Genomic DNA, 18,939 nt, shown 5'->3' on the forward strand with positions numbered 1-18,939 from the left:
CCGTGTTTGAATATTTGGTCAAATTCTATGTATATGGAATCTTTTTCCTCCTCTCTGTACAAATAAATTTGCTTGTATTGATAGTTGGCTATTTCAAAGGTTGACTTAAAAAACTCGTGGCTATTGTAAATGCTACATCATTGCATGTTTTAACACGGGAATTAGTATCAAATGGGAGATTGATGGCATGTAATTGACTTACTATTTGTACAATGAAATCATAATAATGCTAATGCCAATCTTCTGAGTTTGTTTGCCTGACATTTACAGATAACAACATGACACTTGGCATATGAAACAATGTAAATATTTCTGACTGTAATCAACAGTACATTGAAATTTCAAATTAAATAGTTTAGAATCCACCATTGTTTCAGCGGGAGCGATGAATTGAGTTGACAATTTAAAATCAATCATTCCATAATCTTTTTTCCAAATTGTTCAATACTTATCAAAGTAAACAAACAAATAAACCACAATAGCAGAAAAATATATACAAAGTATACCTTCCAAATACCGGATTGAAGATCAAGACTGTAACCGTAGTTACTCCAGAGCACTAGGATGACAGAAATGTTAACTCGTGTAAGAGATTGAACAATGACACGTATAATACGAACATATTCATCTACAGAAAACGATGTTTAAACAATAAAAGAAAGAAAGGAATAGATGTGTTTGTGGAACTGGCATAAAATTCTTTCTTCTCATATGAATACACTATACACACCCACACGCTCCACGCACACACACACACACACATGTATATATGAAGAGGATCACCGGAATGCATGTGTGTGACAGATAATATTAGGTATATAGATTTCAATTATCAACACACCAGAGAAATCCCACTTGACGACCAGTTTCGTACTATTGGGACTCATCAAGCGATGGTAGGAATCAGACACCGGACCTTTCTGTCACAAACTGAAGTCCGTACCAATCGGCCACAGTAATTTCACTTGTGTAAATGCGTATAAACTGGCCCTGTATAACTGTCAATGGTGTATCACATAAGTGTTATGATAATACAGAGTGCACGCGGGGCGTTGCCTTTAAATTAAACAATAAACACAGAATTCTCACAAGTACGAATGTGTAGCAACTTCCGTTACTATTTTCCTAGTCACTGTGAGGTATTCTACTATTTTCCTAGTCACTGTGAGATATTTTCTAATTTAAAGAAAAACGATATTATTAACTAACGGCTAAAAACAGGATTTTCGGTGACAAGGACGAATGTGAGGAGTCCTGATAAACTTAAATACTAAATAATCAATGACTAAATTTGAAGATATAAACATACCTTTAATATTTCTAGATTGCAGATCTGCAGGAATTGACTCCGAGGAGAAGGTAAAAGGCAACAGACAACCATCGAACCTTTTAAGTAGAAATAAAGAATTGCAAGCAAAATGTTACAAATTAACAGGGTAATCTAGCAGGAAAACTATCATAACAACACCTCTTTGTTAAACTTATTGAACATTACTATTAGCAAGGATTAAAACTAAGAATAGTTTTACACTAAATATCGCTTGGTTGTTATGAACCCTCAAGGGAATACAATGATATATGCTTAAGTGGTTCCTTACAAAAATACAAGGTAGCATTACGCAGGAGTTTACCAGTGCAATTTGTTATCAGTATACAGGTATGCTTATCCTAGACCGAAGTTAAGATGTATGAACTAGAAGGTTTCTAAAGAGAAGAATGGATTGAATATCTAATACCTTACTAAATTACACATATTATGCAAAAAACGATGCCCTATAATAGCCATCGGTTTTCAAGTAAGAGATTGAACCAGCACCAAATATTTAACGCACGGGGAAGCCTTGGAGTCGGTATAACCGTCCATTGGGGCGTGGTGAAGGTGCAGAGGGGGGTTGGGGGTGGTAGTTGGCGGAGAGGTTCAGTAATATTTAACACTTAAATGTATTTAAACTTAGGAACCCTAACCCAGTTGTATTTGTATAATTTGTCATGTACACTTCATTCCAAATTTATCGTGTTTTAAACCGTTTTACTTCTCTCTGTTCTTCAAAGTAGTACAGTCTTTCCTACCATTTATGTTTACCAGTATATAGTAAGTTTTCTTCACAATCTAAACAATATGATTTTGTTTTCTTCTAACTCAACAAGATTGGGCATAACGTTTCTCAACGTTGTTGTATAAACATATTTCTTTAAGAAAGAAAATTAAATATTTCTTTAGAAAACAAAATGTTGGACAAGTAAATGTCTAATCCAAGACAACTGGAGTTATAACCTTTCCATCCACGAGTACCGTATAACAAGGAGACTTTTTGTTCTTCACCTACATATTTGTACATGTTATTTCAAATACACAATGGCAAAGCCTACTTAATTTATCTCGTTACGTTTTCAGCGAAAGAATCCAATTCATTGCAGTTTCATAAGTTTAGACCAAAAATCTTTTTCTATAATTTGAGTGGTTTAAGGTTCGCCCTAGTCCTCTGTAAGCACTTTTACTTTGTCATTGCTCGGCAAACACAAACCTTTGCTATATTATAGTGATACCAAACTACCTCATATGAGAATAAAAAGAATCACGGCCTTTTTCTTAACACAGTCTTTTGCAGGATTTGTTGTTTGTATAACGAGTATAAGGGGAATACTTTTCGTCAACAGGAGGCATTAACTACATAATGGTTATTATATCGGGCTTCAATTGGCATCGGATTCGACGACTTGTTACTATACAGTTATAACACGTATCAATCATGGATGATCACGTGACGTGATCCGCGGTACTACCAGCTTAATATGATATCATTATGGATTGAATATCGATGTGATTAGCGTTATTTGTTTCAGTCGTCTTTAGAATCCTACCACCCACTTATTCTGCGGCGAAGTTCAATTCTGCCCCCCAGCGAATTTAATCATGCCATAGTTGTGGATCTGGCCAAGCCAATAATCCCTCGCAATGATCTGTCGAGGCTACCGTACATTGCTCAAAACTGTTTGCATATCCAGTGAATCAATTATGTTCAAGATCGTTTTAATATAAACATATTTGACATTCTTCTGTTGTTGAATGGATTTAACATTTCTGATGTTGGAGTATATATATATATATATATATATATATATATATATATATATATATATATATATATATATATATATATATTGTAGTTTTCACGGATTGAGTAGATGACATTATCCAGTAGAAGCCTTAGTGTCCTTCTCGTCTATATCCCTACACCACACGGCTACACCAAGATTTTGGTTGAAAGAAACATTAATAAAGATTCCGTTTTGTTTTCCATTCCGCCACGTATACCTTAGAAGTTTGTTTTTATTTTAAGAATGACTTACAATAAGGAAAATTATTGGGCATTTCATTGCCTAACGTTAATGCTCTAAGTAAATTAGCAGTGTATGTTGACGTTTTGGGGTGATCTGTTGATCTTAAATTTGCTTCAGGCGACAAGCCTGAATTGGCTTCTATTTATGTGATACACATCTGTTAACGAAATCGGTTAATAGTTGGAGAAATACATGTGTGTAAAAACACACAAAAAAATTAGAAATAAAACCAAAAGCACAAAGGTATGTAATCAAATAGCAATAACATCGTCTTAACAATGCATGATTATCTTGACATTCCGTTTTGTATATAGAAAGGCTATTAAAATATGATACACAAATACAGTTTTACCTTCATTAACGGATCGGTTGTGTAAGTGTTTGATTTTCGGATACCATAAACATACCAACCAAAGTATATATATGTTACGTATATCATAGTCACACTCTATTACCAACAGTAAATACTTCATCTGTCTATTCCAATAATTATAAACGTACAAATGATATGATACACTAGCCCATATACCAATACTAAATCAAATCGAATGATAACCGAAATAAACTTGTAGATAAATTGTGTTGACGTCTATTAATCCTGAAGTATCTGTGTGATTGTAAGGTTAGTATACTCTCCATAAATGTGTTGTACAGATACAGGTTGATACGTTACTCATTGTAATACTCACTCTAGCTCCTCCAACATATGGGACTGTTGTACAAACATCAATATGTCAACAACTTCTGTCTCTGTCATTACTCTTCCTTCCTTTGTTTGTATTACTACCTTCTTTACTGATACAGGACATGACAGACATAGCCCTGACTTTAGGATGATGATGTCATCATCAATCTCACCGAATGACTCTTTCAAATACAGACAGGAGATGGGAATCTGAAGGAAGGAAAAACATTATATAAGATAGTTTAATCATACTTTGATTATGAATTCCGTTAATACTATTCACTGATCGATACCGACTCTTAAGGTATGCCGATCTCTTTTAGTACTGATACGAGCCCTCATCACATCATTACGATGGAACGACTGTTTTTAAACTGAGCCATTTTGAGTAGATACCAGAATTTGGGAGAATGTAAGACATTTTAAAAACGTTACAGTCTAGCACGCAAGCTGGCATATCAAAATAACACATAATAATATACAATTTGATTCGTAAACGTGATTGTCGTAGCGAATTAAATACAACCCAAATACGGACCTAAATGATCCGAGTGACTCAGGTTTCAATATTAGTTATTCACATAAGGCTCATGTTAATATTTCAAATAAGTATTCAACACGGTGCTAACGTTACCTATGGATAATATTCACAACGACTTCTAGGATCATTCGTACTGTCTTGAAATAAATTAACTACGTATATGTTTGGTGTTGATCATGGATACACTTGCATGAATAAACGTTTAATTGCGTTGTGTCAGGTTTGCACAAAATATCCAACAAAAACAATAACACGAAGGCGACAAAAGCCTCAACAACAATAGCAACACTAACAACAACAAAATAATAGCAACAACACTAGCTACTAAAACAATTTGCACCAAAAAAACCAGCAAAAAATAAAAAAACAATAACTTGCATTATAGGTATGTACGATACCGAAATACATAGGATTACACTATTATCGGCTTTTAGTGTGAGGGTTGACACACAGGGCACCTGATACACACACACAACACTACTGTAGTTATGTATCACAGCAAAAACTGAATCATGCTTTAAATCGGTAGCATATGCTATTAGGATAACAATAAGAACTGAGGATATGTGTAATACCAACAAATCCAGTTTGATACATTTTTTTAGATTACTCACATCCTCAGTTTTTCCTGTAATCTTAATGTCACATGCTACCGATGTATCAGATTCATCAGCACAATCCAGTTTTTACTGTGGTACAATACTTAAAAATGTACGGTAACTATTGTTATCTCTGTGTGAACCGGTTGCTCAGGAAGGAGCATCGTTTTCAGTCAGTTCTTGTTCTCTCGTAGCAAATTTGAAACGCAGAAATAAACGTAAAAATGAGAAATGAGAAATGCTTACAAAATAGATAAAGAATTAATTGCTTATTTAATACAACTGGTGTATAGATATCGATTGCCAATACATATATGCACAAAACACACTACCCTATACAGCTATCATATTATTAACATCATAGTATAGATTCGTTATGTAGCAGTTGTAGGCTTAACAAAGTTATAGCCTGGTAGATCATTTTATTGTAAGGAATGAACACACAGGTAATATGTTTCATTTAAATATAATTTAATTACTTACATCATACTTAGCTGCGTCCTCTAGTTTCCGAATAGTATCTCTCTGCAATCTCACACTATCTCTGAAATTAATCTGCACTGTCTTTTTACATAGTGCCCTGATAGAAACCATATCAGCAACCTGATAAAATATACCAAAGTAATGTTAGATACATCCCAGTTAAAATTATTTGCATTTTAAATCGTAGTTTCTCAATACTTCCTAGATTATAGAGAAGATACAAAGTTAATTGATGAGTCCGTTCATGACACACTTCAATTCCACAAAACTGTAACAAAAAGTACTTTCTTTTGGAACCGTTATTGGGCGGGAGGCGAACAGAAATAATGTTATTCCTTTTCTTGCCTTTATGTCAACAAGGGCTACATCCATAGTTTAGGGAGATACTATAAGGGGGATAAGGTAGGTAAGGGAGATAAGGCAGATAACATGCTGTACTGCACCCCACATCAGAAATATGAGGTAGTTTGTGTGAGTGGGGGAGTTTGCATGGGTGAGCAGAAATAGTGATTCGAAAACTCCTAGATTCTATTTTTTATTAAACTTGGTGGTTATGAGCCTGACCATATAAGTCAAAGAACACAGGTCAAAGGTCAATAAACCTAAACTTCGTTTTCAGACATTTTCTGTTTGTCAGCTTGCAGGGAAAAACAATTAAACCACGATAAAGTGATTAGAAAACATTAAAATAGGACAAATTTTGGTGTTTAAGGTCGGGTTGAAAGGTCAATTGAGGTCCAATGTCGAAATTACCTAACTTGTGCCAAAGAGTATGTCGCAAACTCCTCCTAGCCGGTGTGTCCAATCAAATTCAAACTTGGTGGGTTCGTGCCTGACCATGCATTATTACGCTTGCGCAAGTGATGAAATCCTACGTCAAAGGTCAGAGGTCAAAGGTCAAGAAATTTGTTTCTTGGCCATTTCCTACATGCCAATATGTTGGAAAAGGCCAATATACCTCAAGATATAGAGAACGGTGAGGCAAATTTTGAAATAAAACATATTTAGGGTTAGGCTCAAAGGTCAATAAAGATAAAAGGTAAACCTGGTTGAAATCATGTGAAAAAAAAGGTTTCGGGAACTTCTCCGAGACCGTCAGTCATATCACCTTATTGGTGTGTATTTGCCTGACCATGTACTGTAAACTCGCTCTGGGTGTTTGGTGACGTCATAGGTTCAAGGTCAGGAACCCAAAACCCATTTTCTTCTTGTCATTGTTGGAAAATGTGGTTAATCGATATATATGTAGAGAATAATGGCGGATTATCACAAAAGAAGAAAAGGGATGTGCATGCTTTTTCGTGAACGAACAGTGGTGCCATGCAAGTAATGCTACAATGAAACATAACTTTGCTCAACAAACGTGGACATTCCAGCTGTTGGAATGAAACCTTATTACTTCCCGGGGAATTTTCTCATGTAATCCATCCCACAGTATATGTACCCAATCGCAACGTCGCAAAGGCTAATGAAGTATGTGCAGTTCTTCAATATTTAGAGATAGCGCATTCTAATGCTTTTATCGTTATTGATGGCCACGTAATCACTGTATGCTGGAGAAAATAACATTATAACCAACATGTACAGTGTCTTACAAGCGGAGAGGAAACCCTGGGTTGATGCTGCTCTAACATGAAGGAGGCTTAATCGCAACACCGATTACTACGATGGGAAAATTTGACCATGACATGACTATAATACATCATAATACCAACCTAATTTTCAGACACAGAACCTTAAGCTACTTTCTGTAAAACAATGGAGTCCTGGAGCTGTTAATGACCTACAAGCCTCTTTAGATCTCACAGATTGGAATGTGTTTCTCAAAGCCACATATGGCATGGATAATGTAAAGTTTTGTGTAGAATGTATAGTGCCTATCAAACAAATCAATTTATATTTATATAATAAACCATGGATTACCAGGGAATTCCAATAATTTATATATAAATAAGAAACAAATGTTGGACAGGGTGAAAAGGATGGATTGAAAACATTTTAAATATAATTCGACAAGGTTATAAACAAGATACATAGTTGTTGTTTGGGCTGGCATGCGAATGATGAGTATCTACAATACGTAATAGATCCGTGGTTTACGCAAATCAGCTAGATGTGTTTTACATTAGGTTGGAATGCCATAATTTTTCTAACAAAGACGAAGGGCTACAACATTTTTTTTACAAATTTATTTGACATATTCTAAACATATAGCTGTAACATTAGATAAAGTACGTCGTGAATTATGCATCAAAGCTACAGGCACAGATGGATTGCTACCTCGTGACCTGAAACACTGGTTCAATCAACTTATCAAAATATTTCCAATTAAGTTTTACTAGTTTTATACAGGACTCAATTTAGATCCATTGCAATTTGCCTACAGGTCGAAGCGCATTAATGAGGATGCCGTTGTATATAGTATCGAACATTTTATTCACAGCTCGAGCATATCAACCTGGGTTATTCTGCTAGAAAACAAATTACTCAAAATTCATGTACTTCATGATTTTATTTTGTGTATTTTTAATTATTTTATCAATAGATCCCAGTTTAATATCAGAACTTCTAACGGTATCTCTAATACCATCACGCCAAACATTGATGTACACAAGGTATACGGTTCTAGCACCATCATATATACTCTGCACACATCCTATGCATGTTCAAATAATGAAAACTGCTCATTGGTCAGCTTTGCAAAAAATACTGCCTTGCTTGGTTTGATATCAAATGATTATTACAATGTGGATTAGATCAATGATTGTTTGAATTTGTTTTGGCGAGTTGATTAAAAATAAATCAATGGTGATTGATTTTCGTAAATCCACGAATGTTTCAAAGGGAGGTATCGTTGATAGGGTAGATAATTATAAGAATTTCGGTGTGGTGATAACTAGAGGGCTTACCTGGCACCAACACGTAGGAGTAAAAAACTGTATGATGTATTATAGGCGTATATCAAATTTAATGTTAATAAAACATATTTATATTTTAAAAGTATATTATTTGAGGGGTATGCAATATCATTAAAATCGTGGTGTGGGAATGCGAGTAAGGAAGATAAACACCGTATTAAAGCCATTATTAGAAAGGTAAGTCAAGTGATCGGGGAAAGTCAGTCAACATTGGCCTCATCTTACCAACATCTTCGAGAGGTTAAATTAGAAAAAAAAAAATATGCATGATGATAGCAAGTCACTTCGTGTGATTCCGGACAATCGGTGATACCTCGAAGTAGTAGGATGTGGTTGTCATTGTTCAGAACAAATCGACATTTATCCTAATTTTTCCACAATGTATGAAACTTCATAATTTAAATTTCAAATGCTAGAGCGTGCACGTTTGGTTCCTCTTCTAGAACTGTCTCTTACCTTGTTTTTATAATATTATAATATATTTGTCTTCTGCTTACTGTTTTATGTAAGCACACACGTACCCTCCGTGGGTTTAATAAAATATTATCTACTCTTAAACATGACATTATATGACATGACATGACATGATATGACATAATATGGATATGATATAGATATGGATATGAATATGGATATGGATATGGATATGGATATGGATATGGATATGGATATGATGTGACATGTTCCTTTTCCAATTATCGCACTATTACTAACAGAAGTAAACAGAAAACTGTAATGTTAGTAAAACCTCTGACAAGCAGTTGCGTAACTTACCTCCCAATCGCCAGTTTGAAGATTTAGGCGGTACCCATTTTCTGGCCACGTGACTTTTATAAATAACAAGTCGCAAGAACGTATGGAATAATGGAGAAAGGAAAACAACACTGTGATTTATTATACTTAATCACAAACTATGATTTTTTTTGCTCTCAAAGTCACTTATCATATAAGTGAAAATATTTACATAAATATCGCATGGTTTAGCATCAGTGTTCCAGAGGAATTATTATCATTTTACAATTATTGTTGGATTCTTTTCTGAACGTCAGTATATTATTCAATAGATAACATCCAGCAGCTTCTAAATGATGCATATGTTCTTTCGAAAATCGGTGTAATCTACATTCCGCTCTCTCTTTTCAACACTTTATAAATAATAACAGAAAGATCCTATGCCTACCGGTAAGTATGTAAATCGATGAGGTAACTATACAAGGGTGCGTGGGTTTTATGTTAGTTGCCCGAAAGTACATCCTCCCATAGCTAAATGCGTTTCTTTGAAAGACAGCGCACAAAAAAGTCACCCAGTTTCAATTTTTAAAATCAACATTTATAACATCTCTTGCTAACAACAAAATATTACGAAATGTTTTATATTTTATCTCCTAACGTTAATTTGAAGAAAAAAAATCGATATGTGATATATTGGAGTTTCAGCTTCACAATATCGATATAACATGGGAAAGAATTCAACTTAACAATGTTGAGCATACATCAGTTGTAATGTAATGGTAATATATATCATTTCGAAAATAAATGTAGAGATTATTGACAAGATATCAATATTTACAGCTAAGAAAGAACATTTTGAAGTAATATTTAATGCAATTACAATATTTGGAATAGTCCAAGAACATTACAAGATGATGTGAAAACATTTTGTAATTAAAAACCAAGTAAAAAAACGCTGAAGTACACCCTACACGTTAACAATAACAACCCTCGTTCCACGTGCATGTGTACACCTACCTCTTAAATCCCTTTCTTTCATTTCAGATGGTATATAATTAGACAGATTGTCCACGGGCAACATACAACTACGAAATCTGTATCAAGGAAGAAAAAACAACGATAACAAACCTACTTAAATGTTGCTGTGGAATTGGTTTACAATAATCATTTCAATCGCAACTTTCCTTTATCAATAGTAGGTATCAAAACAGATTATCATGCATTGTACATGTTTACATCTAGCAGATGCCCTAAGCTAATTACATGATACACATTACGTTATTGTTAGCATGAATAGTTACATGGTAAAGAAAATACTGCATTCATTTGAAACCAAGCAAATATCGGTGTTAACATTCAATATAAGATATCGATGTATTTATTTATATAGTATGTAGTTGCCACGAACCCCATTAAGTTTGTCAAACCCAATGAAACCTGATATGGCTGATTGTGATGATTTAGTTCATTTGTAAAATAAATAAATATAACGTTTAATATTTTATCCCCACTTGTAGTATATTTTGTAATTTTATCAAACATTTTCTTTTCCATTGCATTATTGTTATGATGTAGCATGTTACTTTAAAGGTTAACTACGTTAATTGGTGTTATGCAATACTTAAATGGTGTATTATGTTGCTAATTTGTAAACGTAGAGCACAATCAGTGCAGTTCTAAGCTACGGTCGAGTAACCTCACCGAATGTCATATAAATTAGTTTTCAAGGAGTGGCTTGGTCTCTTCTCCCAGTGGCACCAACCTGTACGTCACGCCACTTAAAACAACTATGTCTGCCTAGCACTTACACAACCTACCTTTTCCGTTCCGGCCTTTCTTCACCATGCCAACCACGCTGCGTGTGACTTACTTTTAACTCTCCTTTGGATACCATTCTTCTGAACTAATCATTTACCTTACCTGGTCCTGTTCTGTATACCGGAACTGTTATTTACGTAAAGCGCCTTCCGGAAGCTTCCAGACACACCAGCACTACGGTTACTTAATCAACACCGGCTACCCTGGGATTTGACACCCCGGCGGAGAGCCCAGCGGTAGCCGAGGTACCTTGCGTGCTAAGGTAAATTTTAATATTAAGGTATGTAATGTATTTATGCTAAGTTATATATTTTTGTTACCAAGAGACACGTATTAGATTCATTTTAAAAACAAAACCTCTCTTACCTACTTTATTGTGTTCGTTTCCGGACCATGATATCTGGACTTCGTAACATTATTTAACAAAAACGCAAGAAGAAACTTGATCAAAGAAGATTAAAGGTCATACTTGTCGAAATGTGTCTGATGCGTAAAACTTTTATTGATCTTATAATACTAACGATATGTCTTGTAATTGTTGACATTTCACTCCGAAGTGAAATATGTTCTTCATGTCTGTTTTTCCTATTTTCCTCATCTCTTTAGTTCCCATCCCTTTCTCAATGCATATATGTTGTACTGTTGTCAACGGTGCCAAACGTACTTGACTTTGAAGTACAAATGCATCTTCTCCATAGCGTTCAACACACTTATTAACATGCAAGCACGATATAGGAGTCTGTTGAAAAGAGAGCAAAGACAGGTAAGGTAATGTATGATCAATGAGTTTGCATTATCTTCTTTGAGAAGTAAACTATCTGATATAATTAATTCAAACATCCCCAATAGAGATATAGCATAGATCATTATTATGTAATGAACCTTCTGCTTCACCATTAGTTTGCCTAATCAACTGTAAATTTTCAAGAAATTGATTGATTGAAATGATCACTGTGTACAAGAAGTCCATTTCGATATCCCATTCAAAAACATTGCTATTTGTCAATATTGCATTTCCATAAGCATTATTGTGTATAGAAATGAAATTGTTCACAGCTGATATACCATTATGTCAATTCCTATACGCAGCACAACACTCGATAAGAAAAAAGTAAAACTTTCATGGCCCCTAATGACCTGTTTTTAATGCGTTGAAAAATGTTGATTTTTTATGGTTCGTAATGTCATGTGAGCTTGTTTATATAAAGTTAAAATAATATACTATAGTTCAGATTATTTATGAAACAGTACATTAACATAAGTATTAGGCCTCTATTGGATCTTAACCATGTTATCATATAAGAAGCATTCAAGAGATTAAAGATTTTAAAAAGTGAATACTTTTCAAAACGAAATTGATATGAAATCACTACTAGCACTAAACTATTTCTCATTTCTCGGACTATATATCAAAACTAAACTTTCACCTAAATCCAAACGCGTTTAAAAACTGACGATCACTTTGCCATTTGAGAAATATTTTTGATTTTAAAACTGTCCAGTTACTGTTAAGTACTTATTCCAGTCAGCTTGTCTTTATAGTTTTTGTTACAACTATTTCGTACAGGCAGAGAAACATTAGAATAATTGGGTTGGAAGTGTGAAAAAAATCATTAAAGGTGGTTGTATTGATTTTGTCAACCATATTTGTTGAAACAAAGATGCGTCTACAACTGACATTTATTAATATGCTAATGACAAACCAGTAACCGAGTCCTAGAAGTTTATCATAATAAAAACATAATCCCTAGTCTTGATTCTTAAATATTGATAAAAATGATTATTATGGTCAATACCGTTGGTAATGCTAATACATGAATCAAATTTTCAATTGCTCATTGTCATCCCTCTGTGAATATCATAATCCCAATTTGACATGTACACTTACATCATGATTGGCGGCAATATACAACAGTTGTACTTTAGACCTATGTTGTAGTCCAGTGTCACTGTCGTTTATAGAAAATGTATGTGAGAAAGAATCTCGAATAGCTTCAAAGTCGTCTACCTAGTTTGAAAAAGGACCAATGAGATGGTTAGAAAAATTTCAATAAGCTTTAAGGTAACAAGTTAATTTGATAAGTACATATCATGTTCCGGGTGGGATATTTTATTACGGAAGAGCGATTAAAATACTGCTAACTTAAAAAAACAAACAATATTGGTACATCATGTATGGCACTCAGTAGGATGTATCAAAGAATAATTTCTTATGTAACACACTTCGGAACACTAGCCTATGACACGAGGTATATTTAGCATAAAAGCTTGTGCCGTCATGAGTTAACAAGTCAACCAGTACAGCTGTAAATGAAACCAAAGCTTCACTATAACCATGTTTTACCACGGAGGTAAAACAGTCTTACAAACGTTTAAGATGGTCACTTTATTGTCTCTCACAATATTACATAACATGCGAAAAACACCCACTGAAATGAAGTTGAAGTTACTGTATTATCTATCAATGAGATCTTTTCATATGATCTCTTCTATAGGTTGCTCAGCAAGCCTTCGTCCTATATTTACAAAAATAATCAATGTTCACTACCACTAACACCACATATTCTGGTATAGTACTCCCTCTTTACATCTTCAAACGAAAAACGCAAGAGACATATACAACACAAAAATAACATAACATTACGACATTCCTGATACCCTACACTTTATTAATATGTTTATAACTTCTAAAGTGCTCCGCTGTGGAACAAAACTAAGAAAACATCTAATATTGATCCTTTTTTTTCAAACTTAAGTCTCATCTGAGAAAGTTTGCAATGTAATTTACATTACATTTCTGGCACAAACATGTTCTACATTCTAGCTTGGTTTGTTTGTAAACCCTTCAAGGGTCAGATCATTTGTTTTTAATTGTTATTTAAATTATTTGTGTGTCCTTGTTTGAAGAATTAAACTTTCTTACGGTTTATATGTTCATATCTTTAAATGACAGCGAGAAATGAAAAACGTTGAATATTTAGAACTGTAACCATAGCCTTCAACATATGATTATGCATAAGGAGTCCATGAACCAAACGTTAAAGAAAAGTTCCCATTTTCAATAAATATAGGAAGACCATGTGAAATCTGAAGGAAGCTTTACAGGAGCAGTTTAAATCACTAAAGTTAATGGAAACCCCAATATAGTGACACAAAGGCAAAGTAAAAGGCGGTGCAGGGGTTTTATTGAGACCGGCCTTTAATGTCCAGGACCACCAATGATAGCACCTAACATACTGAGTCCGCTGATTACAACTGTATCTAGATGATGTTTGGTAGGAATAATTTGATGACTACCTACACATCTATGGATTGGTATGCATGAATATACCAGCAGCTGTTTTTTACAACTAACGTACAAAGTAACTGCCTACAAACATTCACACATATAGTTTTACGCATATACCGTGATGATCAGTACATGTAACATATCATGCTTTGTGGTAATTAAGCTTGCACTTCAAGCACATCCGGCAATCCTGTTTGAACTAATGATATCAGCAATGATAATATAAAACTACAAATAACAAAGTAATATTATTCATACAGGATTTTCATATTCAATGCTATGCAATATGAAGAAAAAACAACAATTAAGTCAATATACGATAGCAATCCCTTCATTTTCTTTACTATGAGTGTGTCAATCTTTGTGACTTCACATTCCTCAGAATAATTTGTGATAGAACCTGTTCCATTCCATACAACATTAACTAATGGGCAAGGGACATGGATAGTTTGTTAGGGTCCTGGGGATAAATATGGGAACGGGCTCCGATTTGCTCTTTCTAGTTACTATTATTATTATGTAATGCGAATGACCATACACATTCCTATTACAGCTTTGCCGGTCGTGTTTATCATTAATTTATTCCCGCGCTTATTCATTGATCTCGGGGTTGTTTCCCCCATTCCTTCCCTCGCCAGGTCTACAAGCAAGGGGACAGACGATTTTGAGTCTAGGAACTGGCTGACTTGCACAGTAACTGGAACCTCTGTGCTGATGGTTTAATATGCTAATAAATGACAGTACAATAACACATACGCTTTGCGCATGCTCTTTGCTAATCTGACAACCTAATTAACATTTAAATTAGAAATTAAAATGTTGCATAATTATATTTATTTATACCAGTCAAACTGGTGAAAATAATTCCTTAAGAATGTAGCATAGGCAAGAGCCACTATGTTACTTATAAAGCACCGTTTCCTGAAACCTCGTTTCCGCAACCTCAATGAATGTAAAATGTCAGTATGTTTTTTTTTTCAAGGTATATATCTGCCGGAAACTGGAGAAACATTCTTTTGCATATTACTTGAGTTAGGCCCAGATTTGTTATGTTGACTGGACTAATGTTGTCACCGAATGTTATATGCTCATCCTTTTAATATTCAATGTGAGTAATATGGAAAACAGCCTTCACACCTACTAAAAATACGTTGTTTGTAGAGCAGGGATTCGCTATATCAATGTATCACTATTGATGTCAATAACATGCAAAAGTTACACCATTGTTACAAGATGAATTTAACTTAAGCATAGAAAAACGAATAGACTGCTTGATGTCGAAAATGGCCCTTCTGTTCTCTTTCCCAAGATACGTTTCTTGTCAAGTTGTAGATTAAACACTACTTTGTGATAAAGTTATTTTGGGATAAGTAAAACAAGACTGAGCATACCTCCCAGAGACCGGTCTGCAGGTCCAGATGAAAAACACTGTCGAATGGACACCACGAGACTGAAAGATAAACATATGAACGAAGCATTAGTGCGTAAACTGATTATCGGCGAAATTGTACATTCAATAAGCAATATGTGTCATGCTATTGCAAAGAAAACGCAATGGTTGAATGCTGAACTATTTTATGCTTCTATTGAAATAAAAATGCTTTTGACCAAATATTCGCAACTCTAATAGTCTTTGGGAAAGTAATAGAACCTTAAGTTGAAAACTGTTTTGGTCTGTTAGACATGTTGATTTTTTAATGGAAGCGTTCTGTCACCAGCTTTGATCATAATCACGTTTAAGGTAATCCATATAATGCTACTCAGTTGAAAAAAAAATGTTTGCATTCCGATCAATATTAACCTAAGCTGACCTAACTAACTAACTAAAATTTGAGATTTTCTATTGATATTATTATTGATAATCTGAATACTTTTACATATCGACATTCGCTCTTTTTTAAACATTTGCCGTGTATGTGACATAAACAGCCAGCATAAGTTTGATAAGTGTTTACAAAACATCTGAAGACAAAGAATAAAACCTCTTCGTGGGTACTGTGCATACGCTAACTTTCACCAGTAGAAGAAAACGCAATGAAAACAGTTTATTGTTAGACTTATCAAGTAAGTAATTTCTTTACGTTAACCCCAGTTTACCATTAATTGTCCGAGATAACGTCTTCGTGAACGACAAAGATGAGACAGAAACCGGCAATCGACAACCTTCAAAGCTTTAAAATAAGAAAAAAAATCCAAGTATATCAAATTGGATAAGACACAAACAATGTTATCTTTCTCTTTGTAATATAATCTCTATTCTGGTAGAAGATTAGTAAAGAAGTACATTTACTGGAATATTCATGACCTACTTCTTGACTATGATATTAAAGTGTTATAAATGTTGCAAATACTTGGAGTCGAAGTTAACCGAAGCGAACTGAAATAGTAAAGAGACATAATGACTGGACGTAACTACTATCCGTATGAAAGCAGTTAAAGTTCTCTGGCAACAAATAGTGTTGATCGCTATTTATATCACGTATGCCCAATATCGATGCTTTATAGAGAATTAACTCAAGTTAAAGACTTTTCAAAGAACTTTAAGATCAGTCACGCAAATTAGAAATTTTAGAAGTTAATATCTCATTGGCAGTAATATATCAGGTACAACGTAAAGGTATAACTGTGTATAGAGCCTGTGGCCTATTTCGTCAATTATTGAGTCCTTACCATAATACATTAACATGTTGATCTTTCATTGCACATAGCAATATGTTAACAATATCCTGTTCTGTAATTTCACTTGTATTGCAATCGTCCTTATTCACAACGTGCATCTTCTGTAGTGGCGGCAGATTGGTTAGACGTATCCCAGTATTTAATGTAATGGTTTCATGAGCAGCCGTATTAAACGATTCATTGAACAGTATAGAGGATATCGGTTTCTGTTAGGAAGGAAACAAAATGTTTTTATCTTCCCTGTTGAAATCAAATCAATCGACGTTTCTTGCACATACCCAACATGGGATCTAATCTCTTTTTTTTTCCTCAAGGGGTACATTTTTTTAAAGGAAACATGAAAATGTAAAAATATACAAGTAAAATTATAGCATAAAATGACGACTTAAACATAAGAACGGTAAAAGCCATACAAAACAGAAGAATGCTAATATCTTTACTATTAAAGCTATTGGAAGTGTAGGTATTGACATTATATTTTTAGCTTAAATTTACCTTTTTTTTATGGATGGCTGATTTTTTATGGATAGTTCAACTTCTCAACATCTCATCTTCAAACCTTAACTATGTCCGAAAAGATTACCCTTTTCCTAAAATATATTGGATAACACAGTGTTTTTGTCTTGTCCTTACGTAGTGTTAAGTTCTGTATAAATTTCGCTGCAAACGCCGTAGTTTCGACAATATATGTTACAATTGTACACAGTTTCAGTTGAATCTTTCACCATTAAATATCAACAATACTCTCTTGTTTATATGAAGAGTTTATATATTGACTTTTCATGTCAGTTATTTAAACCGTCATCATAAACATAACGATACTGAACGTGCATGTCTTGTAGGTTAACAACATAATTGTATCTTTAGGACTCTGGACTAGGTTTGACTAAACGGTTTAGTCCAGAATGATTAACGATAATATTCCCAATTCTAAATTTAAAAATTATTATCTTAGACAGTTGTTAGTCATCAATGTATTCCAAACGTTACGAAGAGGATAGAACATGCTGGAAAACATTTCTATTTAAAAGGCCCTAACTAATCCATTCTGTGAATTTATTTAATGCTGTGGTAGCATCTTTAAATCTGGAATACACTTACATTATGTCTGTGTGCCACATGAAGGAGCTGAACAGTTGACCTATGCTGTAACTTGCTGTGTTTGCCATCGATAGATACAGTACTGTTACGAATATGTTCCATCACCTGATTGTCAACAACCTTAGGGTAGAACAAAATGAACGAGAGTTTAAGGTTGCTAGAAGTAAAAATAACATAATTTGAAACACAATATAGTATAAAACTGCATTGGCGGAATCCACAGCGATGACTTATTTATTCAATTGACAGGATTACAACCACTGTCTTCCATTTGGGTGACAAGACTGCTCTACTTTTCTTTTTTTTATTTAAGAAATATATAAAAGTAAACCAATTTTATTGCAGTAGAATTTTTTGATAACATTTTCTTTCTGTCAATGAGATATACACAACCGGATAAATATTTGTATTCATCTGAAATTGATCACCTTACTTTGTACAGAACGGTAACACAATGGTATCGTGGTAAATTATAATGGTGTAATTATAACGAAATATGGTATAACAAAGCGTTGGAAAATCCCATAAAGATTAATTTGCAATTATTTTGACAGGATAAAAACTGTCAGTAGCATGTGCAAAAACGGAGGGGGTCCAATTTGGTGTTGCGGTGGTGGGTCGGGGGTTCCCCATCTTCTTCATCCATTTAGGTTAAAACGCATATTGACTGGAGTAATGTTTTTACCTAGTGCTTAACCTTTTAGAATTTCATGCGAATATTATGCATATAGCATAAGCACTTCATAACAATA

The 18,939-nt window shown here is 34.1% G+C and overlaps 1 protein-coding gene and 2 long non-coding RNA genes across 3 annotated transcripts in view; all 3 read right to left on the reverse strand.

Annotated features, from left to right (window-relative positions):
* The window catches only part of LOC139983380 (uncharacterized), a 42,115-nt gene extending 37,697 nt beyond the window's left edge, over nt 1–4,418 (reverse strand). The window contains exons 1-3 of the mRNA XM_071996902.1: nt 4,032–4,418; nt 1,310–1,386; nt 507–559 (exon numbers count right to left, since the gene is read on the reverse strand). Of these exons, the coding sequence (XP_071853003.1) occupies nt 507–559; nt 1,310–1,386; nt 4,032–4,099 (198 nt within the window). The 5' untranslated portion in view covers nt 4,100–4,418. The remainder of the gene's footprint in view (nt 1–506; nt 560–1,309; nt 1,387–4,031) is intronic.
* A 4,829-nt stretch (nt 4,419–9,247) lies between these two features.
* LOC139982153 (uncharacterized) lies at nt 9,248–11,871 on the reverse strand. The gene is made up of 3 exons (XR_011797998.1): nt 11,640–11,871; nt 10,318–10,394; nt 9,248–9,395 (listed from the first exon to the last, which is right to left on the reverse strand). It is a non-coding gene; the product is annotated as an uncharacterized lncRNA (long non-coding RNA).
* Nucleotides 11,872–12,677: 806 nt separating this feature from the next.
* LOC139982156 (uncharacterized) lies at nt 12,678–16,581 on the reverse strand. The gene is made up of 3 exons (XR_011798001.1): nt 16,505–16,581; nt 15,799–15,857; nt 12,678–13,126 (listed from the first exon to the last, which is right to left on the reverse strand). It is a non-coding gene; the product is annotated as an uncharacterized lncRNA (long non-coding RNA).
* Nucleotides 16,582–18,939: the final 2,358 nt, after the last annotated feature.

Source organism: Apostichopus japonicus, chromosome 16 (assembly GCF_037975245.1).
Source record: "Apostichopus japonicus isolate 1M-3 chromosome 16, ASM3797524v1, whole genome shotgun sequence".
In the NCBI taxonomy this organism is placed as follows: Eukaryota; Metazoa; Echinodermata; class Holothuroidea; order Aspidochirotida; family Stichopodidae; genus Apostichopus; species Apostichopus japonicus.